At 38.7% G+C, this 12,445-nt stretch overlaps 1 protein-coding gene across 3 annotated transcripts in view; it reads right to left on the bottom strand.

Moving 5' to 3' along the window:
* The window catches only part of LOC127650182 (hyccin-like), a 51,294-nt gene that overhangs the window by 14,274 nt on the left and 24,575 nt on the right, over positions 1–12,445 (bottom strand). For all 3 annotated transcript variants that reach the window (XM_052135433.1, XM_052135432.1, XM_052135435.1), the window contains exons 3-9: positions 12,330–12,431; positions 9,047–9,226; positions 5,243–5,323; positions 5,041–5,156; positions 3,004–3,099; positions 1,816–1,932; positions 551–638 (exon numbers count right to left, since the gene is read on the bottom strand). In XM_052135433.1, the coding sequence (XP_051991393.1) occupies positions 551–638; positions 1,816–1,932; positions 3,004–3,099; positions 5,041–5,156; positions 5,243–5,323; positions 9,047–9,226; positions 12,330–12,431 (780 nt within the window). The remainder of the gene's footprint in view (positions 1–550; positions 639–1,815; positions 1,933–3,003; positions 3,100–5,040; positions 5,157–5,242; positions 5,324–9,046; positions 9,227–12,329; positions 12,432–12,445) is intronic.

Here is a 12,445-nt window from a genome sequence, read left to right as displayed (position 1 = left end):
GCGAGCCTGTAATAATTTGAGATAATAACCGGCTGTCTGTACATTATTCCACTTATTACACAACTACTTACCAAATAAATCAATAAATGGACATGAAATATTCATTTGAGATGAAATTATTTTAATAAGCGAGTAAATTGCAGAATAAACTCATTCAGAGCAACACAAGACCCCTACACTGTTTATTTCTTATCCAAAACATCCAATATCAGATTTCATCACATAGATGAATTGTGATGCACAAGTTGCATTGACACTTTTTATGATACTCTTTTATGGTCCTTTTTTTTAAGCCTTATAGTGAGTCACTATCCACTGCCATTGTATTTACAAGACCAATCAAAATAATAATGAACAAATAATTTTGCGTTTTGCATAAAAAAAGAAAGTTGTACGCATTTGGAGTTGTAAGTGGTCATGTTCCTGTCACAATGCTCAAATCTGCCATTCTAATGGCATCAGTAAAATAATTTCAGAAACGATTGTAATCTGTGAAGCTTTAGCAGCATGTCTGTAAACTTTGCTCAAGCCTGAGGGATCTGACACCCACCAGCAGAGCCTCTGGGAAGAGGTCCAGCTGCGCACGGTACAGCACGTCCTCCAGAGCCTTAGAGCCCACTTCCGCTTCACCATTACACCTGCACACCAGAGACAGAGAGAATCAACCATTTACAAATCATTAGGCTTGTTTACACCTGGTATAAAGCTTTGGGTGATCTGATCACAAGCGGACACCACAAGTCCCGAAATACCAAACAAATTACATGAGATGTTTGTTTTTTTTATCTAATATTTCAGCTTTAACTGACTCTTTTGAACTGGTTCTTTAAACCCTTGTGCGACCTTCGGGACATTTTTTTAAATGTTAATGCCAACAGCATACATTTTGCCAAAGGTGTGTATTTTCAGGGGAATTTTGCTATTTCAACCTCATCTATAATACCCCGTGTACACAAAATAATTACACTCAGGACCTTCAGGACAAAAAGGTCCCCATTGAAACCCATTAAAACTGCAATATTTGATCCCAGTGCCATTAAATCATAAAAATGCATGCTTTCATTCTGGAGCCCAGGCTTTTATTCCACCAGATGGCGCCATTTTTCTCATGTTTAGCCTATGGAGCAAATACATGCTTTTTCCCTATTTTCTGTTTGCTGTATTATGGAGCGCTGCAGGACAATTGAATAAATGAAGCAGCTAAAATGATGTGAGTGTGATGGTATGGATGTCAGAGTGTGTTTCGTATGTGTGTATTGAGAAATGTGTGTGTGTGTGTGAAAAAAACAACAGTGGCATTATGTAAACAAACTAGCATTTAAAGGGTTAAAATCCTGCGACCAGTGTAGTCTGATTCTGAAATAATGACTCTTTTGAACTGATTCATGCATTTCAAATAATTCCTCAAAAATCGTGTAATTGTTGCACGAGGTGCATGAGTTACATTCTTTCTTAAGTGAGCTTTAAGTGAGTCACTATGAACTGCCATTGTACTGACTAGACGGATTGAAATATCCCATAAATTGACACAATTTTAATTTTTGGTGAACCATCTCTTCAACGCCAGGTGTAAACAGCCCAATACTCTCTTCAAACAAACAGAACTGCTTTAACTGGTTTCGTTTTTACAAGTACGGTCACGTTTAAGGTAACACATCTCTTTAAAATTAGGCTGATATGGGCGGGGCGTGTCATGATGACCACGCCCCCTGCAGTCATTCTCAGAAACATTTCAAATTACCGGTTTGGCTGGAATAAGTGTCTTTCATTTGTAAACAAAGCCAAAGATAGCGGCTTTTGTTTTGAATCACTCACAGCGCAAAATGAATCCCCGTGATCAACTGCACCAGGAACTCTGACGTGACCATCAACCGCGCGCTGATGCCTTTATACCGCCGTAACTGTTGCCGTGGATACCCACAGATACTGACCCTGAAAAGAGAATAACACATTAGTCAACAGACTTTTAACAGAAGCAGTAAGAATGTCCATTTCTTGCATTTTGACCTCAAGAGGAATGTGAATGTGGAGATAATTGGATTTTGCTCACATTAAGTTTCTTTTTTTAGAGTTTAAAGCAAAATTCAGAGTGATTTAATAGAAATTGGACCTACTTTTGTACAAAGGATTTAACATGCTATATGTCACAAATGTGCTTTTTTGATAAGTGACATTGTTTTTCGTCTGTCATTTTGCATCATGTGCTTGTTTAACACGTTTAGTCCTAAAACGTGTGTTTACATTCAGGTTTAAATTTGATTATGAACCCCAGGTGTTCAATGTGGATCGTATTGATTATCTGCCATCCTGCCTTTCAGACTGAAAAGCTCTGAATATTGGTTGATCGCTGGTTAAAGTGTATAATCATAATAGAGATTCTTCATGTTTCCTGTTCCCAGACCTTTGACCTGCTCAATCGGTGGTCTTTGCTCTCTCGGAAACAAACATCAGCTGATTGGTTGCGAGACATGTGATCATCACGCATGGCTTAAATCATTGTAGGAAAGGACCAGTCGCTCTGAGACTCTTTCAGGTTCAAGTCTGTAAGAGGATCAGCGTGATTGGAAGCAGAGAGGATCATGGGGGATTTGAGAGGAAGAAAAGCTTTATCCACACCAACACCTGACCAAACCTGAACAGCGTACAGTAACAATACCAAGGTGGAAAAAATGTCATAAGCTTTTCCTTAATTCACCCTCAGGGATCAATCGTTATAAAACAGACTTTCTGAATGGATGAGCCACGTTCATTGTTGTTGTACAATAGCCAATATACACAATAAACATCAGTTAGTTTCTATACTAATGCACCAAAAACACACCAGAGCTGGACTAATGAACTATACTACTCTGTGTTGCAACAGAGCTTTCTTTGCACTTTATCTGCGTGTGCACTCTTGCTAAAAATGTACTGTGGCAGCACTATGGCACAGTGATGGTATTAAATGGTAAAACCATGGGCCTTTGATACAATACCATGCTAATTTTAGTTTGTGTCTCTCACCTGGAGCTGAGCTGACACAGAGACTGCAGCGACGAGCTGGACATGTAACTCAAAGAAGCATTATAACAGAGCAGCAAAAACGTCAGAACCTCAAACCTGCAACACATGCACATAGAAGTCATTAATTTATATAACAGAAGCAGCATCACATTCACAATACAGCTCATTTTTGCTGGAAATTCAATTCTATTAAGATTACTTTAGTCTATTACTTTACACTGGTGCCGAAACCCGGGAAGGAGGATGGATGTGCCATAGTCCTCGCCACTACCATCCACCCCAACGGAGCAGCCGTTGGAGGACGGAGGAGCCCGGCCGTCTGAGAGCGGACGAATGGCCGCCGACCGCGAAGGGAAAAGGGGCTCCTAACCGGCCGCCTAGGGCAGTCAGGGGCGCTGCCATGGGTGGAGGAGACCCCTACCAGCCACTGAAACGTGGCGGGATATGAGACCGCCAACAGCGAGCGGGCAGGGGCTCCAGAACCGCTGCCGGGGGCGGGGGAGACCCCTTCTGTTTCCCGAGAACGCGGCGGGACGTTTCATCCGCCAGGGGCCGGAAGACTGCCTCCGATCCGTCCAGGGGAGGTGCGGCTATAGTCCGTTAGAGGAGTGGCCGAGGACCAAGCTACGGCATATCAGAGAACCGAGTAAGTGTTTTTTTTTCTCTCTCTCTCCTCTCAATCTCCCTCTGCTGCTCCATGTTGGCCTTTCCCTCTCTTTTTGAAATTTGTTTTTTTTAATTTGGCACGATTGCGTCACATTTTTTTTTGTTTCCCTCCCTCATCCCGGTAGACGGTGATGACCTGCCGGCAGATGGTGCAGAAGTGACGCCCCTCACCAGGGAAAGGGGGGGGGGTGTACAACATGCCGGGGGCTCCCCGGCCTGAGAGAACGAGGGAGGAATGTGACAGGGTGGAGGGAGGGGCCGGATCGCTATACACCCGGCCGACTGGAGACTACAATGGGACAGAGAGAGAGAGAGAGAGAGAGAGATTTACGGGCAGCTGTCCGACACATTTGTGTGTTTGTCTTTTTGTTTCAGTTTTATATTAAAATATTATTAATATTGTCAAGCCGGTTCTCGACTCCCCCTTTCCAATAATATTTACAATTATTTAAAAACAACTATTGGTAATTATTTAATCATTATATATTAAAATAATTTAATTTGGGGGCCGCAATTTCTCTGCAAATATTAATATATGTGATTCAGTGTTTTAAATTCAATTAATTAATCGGCATATCATGTAATATAACATTTTAATTGATTGGCAGCCTTACTTTTCCCATATTGCGATCACACATTAGCACTTAAAATCTGTGATGTCACTGGCCAGAAATGCTCTGCCAAATTCCCTTACAAAAATTAGTCGCTGATGATTTCACATGCAAATGAGCTTTGAAGCAAACTCTCTGCAAATCATCCATTGTTGCCAAAGGTTTGCTGCAGGTTGACCACAATTGGTGAAGAGTTGCAAACTTCTAGCAAATATTTGCAGTGATATTGGGATGCATCCTGTTCTGCATCACTCCATATTTTGTCATAGCCATGTAAAGTCACATACAATAATGTAACAATATTAATGCATTTACATTTTATAGCAGTTTCAATTGAACCATGCAATGTTTGGAATCACATGCCACCATTATTTTGCATACATAGTTTGTTTTTCCCCCGAAAGGCTAACAATCAAATAATCAATACCAATAAAGCACGATTTCCATTTATGAGAAAGGCAGACATATTCATGAGCTATAACTTTAATGCTACCATTAATGCAGTGCATAGTTTGATCTCCACTTATTACATAAAATACAAATATTAATGTAAATAATAATAGTAACAACTCTTTGCAAGCGAGTCTCACGTGAGACTTGAATTACATTTTTACCATGCCGGCAAGGGTCACTTTGGACTAGTACTGTATATCTATCTGGTATAAACGGTATAGCAAAACTTCTCAAAATAACACCATTAAAAATGGATAAGTAAAATAAAAGCATTGAGCTCAGAATGAATATTTGATGTGCCGCACACCTGTTCTGTGCTGTGAAGGTCTCTCTCTGGAGGTGTGGCCCGCTGTAAACCACTCGACTCAAGCCGTGATTGGCTAAGGCTCCTTCCGTCAAGGCCAGAGAGCCAATGGAAGAGGGCTGGGGGTGGAGCAGAGAGACAGTGTTTATCTGAACAGCTGCAGTGAAAGACACACACTGAAGATCAGGATGTTTGATTAACAGACCTCATGATACACTGAAGGCTTAGATAAGGAAGGGACGGTGAAAGTCAACACTTTACTCTGCCCATCTTTATCAACGATTTCCTGAAAGAAAGAGAAAAAAAGATTCCCAAAAAACTATAGTCAAGAAACACTTTTGACAAAGGAGCTACATTTAAATTTAATAACAAAAAAAGTTAATTGTATCTATTTAAAGGGACAACAGCATGATGAGATTATATTAAAGCAGTCAAGACACTGGATAAGGAGGGTCAAATTACTCAAATTGTATTATTATAAATATTTTATTATATATAAATATATAAAACATATATTATCATTAAATCACTAAAAAGATCAAAAATAAATTTCACTTCCACTTAATTTCATCACTATTTTGCATCAATATTATTTTTAGCATAAACTTTGTGTTTTTTCCAAATATATATATATAAAATATTAATAAATTGATACAATAAATTGCAAATCATATATAAAGTAAATTAATTATTAAATTAAATAAATGATAAATCTTATTTATAAATTTAAATTAATATAATAAATTATATTTTTTATATAATAATTTAATATTCATTTATATTTTCAGGGTTACAGTTATATATATATATATATATATATATATATATATATATATATATATATATATATATATATATATACACCATAGTAAAAATTTATATTATATTAATACATTGATATAAATTATTAATAATATGTAATAAAGTAAATTATAAAATTAATACATTTAAAAAATTATAATTATAAAAATACATTTAAATTAATCTAATTATAATAATAGATAATGATACATAATTTTTTTTTAATGAATTATTCATTTAATGATTTATTTGGAGTAATTTGGCCCTCCATAACTCCAGGCCGTGCATTGCGTTGCTAGCATGACGCAAAGCGGAGTGGTAAAATCCCTGTAATGCACAGACACAAGTAGCTTATTGCTTTCATAAAAGGTCAGCAACAGCAAGCAATATGAAATAAATACATTTACAAATGTATTAATATTAATAATCGAATAAACACTTCATCCATGAAGCAGCTAATTAGCCAAACTGTAAGCCGTTCGCTGTTGCTAAGCAACATTGGAACTTTGTGCTTTAATATAGAAAGTGCATTAAAATAAAGAATCGATCCACTCTACACTGCTACTTGTTGGAAAGCTTCTTAAGAAAAGCTACACTATTTTTGCAACTGTCCCACTACTAAAAATAGTAGTGAATAGTTAAGGTCCTGTTATACGTGTTGGATCGTGCCCGGTCAACCGCGTTGACTTTAAAGTATACTCTTCTGACTAGGGGTGGGTCAAAATACTGTATTTCCTGATTAATCGTGATCTTCATTTGAATGATCTAGAGTCTCAAATCCCAAGATCGATCTTTCACTCAATGCGCAACACTCTACTACAAGGAGAAGACACCAAAGTTTTGCGCTATGCAACTAAAGTGAATTTATTCGCAACATGCGCTCATTTAAAGGCACTGTTTATGCCATTTTTTTGTTAAAGAGACAGTACTGGGGCCCTGGGTAGCTCAGTGAGTTGACGTTGACTATCACCCATGGAGTGACGAGTTTGAATCCAGGGCCTGTTGAGAGACTCCTGTCAAGTCTCCTAAGCCACCAAATTGGCCCGGTTGCTTATGAGGGTAGAGTCACATGGCGTAACCTCCTTGTGGTTGCTATAATGTGGTTCTCGCTCTCAGTGGGGCGTGTGGTGAGTTGTGCGTGGATGCCGCGGAGAATAGCATGAAGCCTCCACACGCGCTATGTCTCCGGTAACGCGCTCAACAAGCCACATGATAAGATGTGCGGGTTTGACGGTCTCAGACGCGGAGATTCGTCCTCCGCCACCCAGATTGAGGCGAGTCACTACGGCACCACGAGGATGTAGAGCGCATTAGGAATTGGGCATTTCAAATTGGGGAGGAAAAGGTATAAAAAAAAGAGAGTACTGGTTTCAGCACATGTTCAACAAATCAATGTAAATACTTGTAAATAGTACAAATTATTAAATGTTACAATTAATATGTAATAAAATAATATATTAAATATAAAATCATATTTATTGATTGAATACATTTATTTGTTCATTTTTAAAAAGCCAAAATGTGACCAAAATCATGAACAAATGTCGAGAAAATCTGGGGCCACACAGACTGTGCTAATAACCAAATTTGTGTCTCGCATGCGGTGTACGGACAACCAAAGTACACTTTGGCCTTTAGTGGTGCTGGTACTTTAGTTAGCTTGGTCCTCCACAGCAATGGCTATGAATTGTGACAAGATGTTGAAACACATTTCGCAAGTCAAAGACGGATGAATTGCAACATTGTTCTGGTCAAACAAGTTTCAGGAATTCTTTAGGTGTAAAGACAAAACAAGAGCAATTACACTTCACAATGTGTGTGAGACAGTGTGTGTAGCTACTTAATACCCAAAAGTAAGCCAAATCGGACAAACCCTTCCTTTGAGGACATTTTGGGATGTCCTCATTTGGAAAAGTAATAAATAAATTAAATAATGATTCAATTCTAATAATGCAAAAGGTTTTCTCTGGGTTATGTTTAGGGTGTGTAAGGATTTAGTTTATAGTCATTATAGTTAGCTTTATATAAAACCAATAGAAGTCTATGGAACGTCCCCATTGAGCAGAGCAAACGTGTGTGTGTGTGTGTGTGTGTGTGTGTGTGTGTTACCCACAGGCGATTTCAAAAATAATAATGTCAGGATGATTAAAAGCTCTCCAACACCCTAGATGGCACTTGATTGACAGGTGACCTACTCCGTTATTCAGGATGAGGGGGGAGGAAGGGTAAGTCCAAGGGGTGTAAAACCATGAAAGACCCCTGACCGCAAAACCACCCTAGGCTTCCCTTCTCACTTCCTCCTCAGAAACAACTTCCTCTCCAATGGATCAACACAAAGATGACGACACTCATCTAAAATAAACCACAACCCTGCTCTCTTAATTAACTCAATCTGACACTTTCGACTGTAGTCTTTATACTTTGACATTTGGGGAGTAACTAACTACATGTAGCAGCACTACTAACTTAACCTCGCGCGACCCCACGTCCTCATGCACGCACATTGTGTTTTGGATAATTATTCAATTTAAGTTAAAGTACTGACAGCCCAGATTGCCCTGAACTGAGATCAGTCAAAGAGTTAAACTTTGGAGTCACAAAACAATATGGCGCCGATCTCAGTGAAGTTTGTCTATGGGAAAAACACCAAACAAAACTACATCTGGTAAGAAACCTCATTACGTTTTTACATTGAAACCTATTTGTATCAAAAGAGTAACATCTCTAGTTTCATTCGACATGCCAATTAAAAAATGTCTGTGATTTATCATAAAACAGCACACTGTTAAACACTGCTGCCAGGACAATGAGCCTTAATTACCTTTAGAAACCCCATATTTCCTGTGCATTATCACATGAGAATTAAGGGGTTCATCCAAAAGCTGGAAAATGTTGCTTTAGAGGCTGTACACACTTTTAGAGTCAGGATGAAAATATGGAGCATTTCAAACTGTTCTGAGACCAGTGCAGTCAGACAGCACACTGGAGGTCAAATCTCATAAAGCTTCTCCAAAACTGAACACCATGAACACCATGAACTTCACAAATACAGCGACTAGTTCTTCAGAACTGCTCAATGTAGCAGCCTGTTCCCTTAAAAACATGGTTTTATTTCCCAGCGGGCTTTCAAAACCCTTTGCACTCCTGGAAATCAGACCGAAGCTTTCATTTTTGTGTGCAGTATGAATCAGATTGGCAGGGCACTGACCAGGTTATAGATGCCGAGAAGAAGAGCTTCTATGCAGCTGCTGCAGTGAGGGTCTCGCGCCGCTGTGACGGACAAATAACTCCACACCAGCTCAGGGAGAAGCTGCAGCGTAAAGCGTTGAAGACGCGGTTCACCGCTGCGGTAAAACTCAAACAACTGATGACACACCGGCTCCAACAGCTGAGAGGGAGACAGAGAGAAATGAATATTACAAATAAAAACAAACATGCAAAACAAAAACATCCTTCTTCCTCACTCTGATTTAGATGACATATTTACAGACGTATTTGGTGAAGTATCTGGTAAACCAGTTTTGCTAGCCTTGGGCCACGTCCACGCTAATGCGTTTTAATTTGAAAACGCCGTTTTCAGTTTCACGCCATCGTTCTCCAAATTAAATAGTACTAGAAAGCTCCAGTTCCACTGTGGATGAAAGGCGTAAATGTAGTAAAATCAATACGGTTTCAAAAGAGCGTTCAGTCGATTAAAATAATTAATCGCGAATAATCGCAAGCGTTTTCATGGCTAATTGCGATTAATCGCAGATTTAGAAAGTGTCGAAATTTGATGCTATATACACTGTGTGTGTGTATATATACACACACACACACACACACACACACACACACACACACACACACACACACACACACAAGTGATGCACCAAAATGAAAATTCTGGATGCACTTGGCCGAAAACGAAATGTATACCTATTTAAAAATAGTCTTTTTTTATATAATTGTATTAACATTATACTTTTTAATTAATTTCATGAATTGAATGAATCTAAATCACACTTATTATTGAAAGTAACGCACCAAAATTGGACAGAAAATATATTAAAACAATATTAAATATATTATTCTATTTTCAGTTATTTTTACCAATTATCCAAATAATGTAATGTTCTAGAAAGACTATAATGATATGCAAAACAGCAGTCAAGTAATGAACTTAGCAGCTCTAGGCTAGCATCTTGCAAATACAACAAGTTTAAATATGCTACACAGTGATTTAATGAAAACAACAGGCAAAACACAAGCAATGGAAAGCGATCTTTGTTCATGCACCAGTAGTCGAGACGATTGTCCCGTTCACGTGATATGAGCGTGAAACAATCGTCTGTGTTCCGCAACTGCTTTCGGGTCCTTGAATAACGTATAACGTGCGAGGAAGGGCACTTGGTGGACTTTCTGGTGCCCTCCTAGGGTAAGATGGTGCCCCCCTAGGGAGTTGGTGCCCTACGCAGTCCGCATAGAAAGCGTGCAGTGAGCGGCGGTACTGCTTTGAGTTATTTACACACCACTAACATCGGCCTTTGCTTGGTAGCGCCGTGACAATGGCCAGATTGATCGAGATTAAAGAGTGAAACCGGACCACTGAGGGGCAGGGAGGCAAATATTTTCGGCTCATATTTTCCCTTTCGGCCAAAACAAAAAAATGCCATTTACAGTGGCCGAAATTTCGATGCATCCCTAATATATACGGATTATATATGATTTATTTCCGTCTTATGAAAGAAAAAAAACAATAAGTAACAATATAATGCTTTATTAACATTTTCCAAACAAAGCATTCCACAGAATAAAGATAGAAATGCACTAAAATAGCACCAATTCAGGTAACATTAAATGTTTCCAAAGGCTAAGTTGGAGGTTGGTTAATTGAAAGACTAGTTCACATTGGTAGAGAAGGCCTATTCATTGCAATAAGCATTAAATCCTCATCTATCCACTTTGCTACAGCAATCGTGAAGCAGCATTTACATGATTCATGCCACTTTGAACTCCACATTAAAAGCACTTTTACAGCACGCTCGTTTTGATATTAGCGCTGACACTGCGTGCGGCGACGCCGGGGTAATGCTGATACCCTTTCATTAATTACGATTATTGGACCGCATGCATGAAATTATATTATTGGCTGATTATATCAATGCATATGCAGTCTTATGAGCACAAAAATTGCTTTCAGTTTCTTTGAGATAAAACTTGCCATCTTCAACTTGTTTAAGTATCGGCCTGACTGTAAAGCAATTATAAATGCAAAGCTCATAAAATATCTCAGAGTCGCTGTGACAGTGCTCGCTTTTCAGTAATAAAACACCTCAAGGCTTTACTCAGAGACTGAACTATGAAACTGTTCTAAATACAGATTCACTCTCACTCTTATCTTCTGAGCCCTTCAGACGGATCGTAAAGACATGCATAATGTCATTTTTCTGAACTCTTTCACTGACTGTCTGAAGTTTAAGAGATTGTTGCATGATGATGTCACTGGTAGGGCTGTTTTAGTCAGAGGAGAACTAACATAAGACGCTTGCATGAACTGACAGTTCTGCCTGAAGCAGACACACCTATTACTCTGCAAAACAATGCCTTGCATAATCGGAATGTTGACGTTGCCATGCCAACGGACGCCCTGAATGAAAGCGCACTCTATTGTATCGTAATACAGAACACATACGTATATTCAAATATGACGCATCACAATAGGGCCTGTTCCTGACACAAATCGATCATATGACTTCTAAAGACTTTGAATAAAGCCTGCACATGTTGTAAGTGCTAATGTTATGACACATATGTGGTGTGGTAGCTTGACAGCCGATGATCTAGGGCTGGGTGTTGATACGGATTTCCCGATTCAATTCAATTCCGATTCACAAGCTCTCGATTCGATTACGATACGATATCCATTCATATGGGTTTATTTCAGTTATAATGTCCCTTTTACTTATGTATAAAATAAATGATCTCACAGCTAATGCTGTTAATTATACAGGGGACCTTTTAACTAGGTACATTAGGAAAATATAAATATTACTAATTATATTTTATTACTTTTTCAAGTATTTTTTGGAACTCATTCATCTTAAATATTATTATCATTTGTAAACAAATAATAACATAATAGTAATACATAATAATATATCTCAATCATGCACCTTTAACTTTTAAACCCTCACGCTTTTATTTTGACATTCTGAACTCTCCAGGACGTCCTGTATGTGTCTGTTTGTAGGCAAGTTCACATTAGTTCAATTCACTTCTTATTCAAATTCTGGTCAAATGCACCTCCGGTGCCGTTCTAAATGCGTATTATAAGTGAACCAAACTATTGAACATCTACATCTGAGAGGTTGTTCGTGAGTAGCGCTCAAATATCACGCACCGCGTGAAGGTTAAAAATAACTGCGAGTGCGTGTAAACAGCAGCGCCTTTCACTGACGTGCTGGAGGTGCGCATACTATATATTTCCTTATTAAGAGAAACCAACTTACATCGCTGTAATTCTCCCGGATAACTTTGTAGAGTGCAGGAACTAGAAAGTCCTTCTCCTTCAGAGACACGGCATAACTGGAGATGGCCGTATCTGGAAGAGTCTATCACACACACA

The sequence above is a fragment of the Xyrauchen texanus genome, chromosome 10 (genome assembly GCF_025860055.1).
Source record: "Xyrauchen texanus isolate HMW12.3.18 chromosome 10, RBS_HiC_50CHRs, whole genome shotgun sequence".
NCBI lineage: Eukaryota > Metazoa > Chordata > Actinopteri > Cypriniformes > Catostomidae > Xyrauchen > Xyrauchen texanus.
Note: the sequence above shows the minus strand (reverse complement) of the source record. Positions and strands in the feature narration are given on the sequence as shown.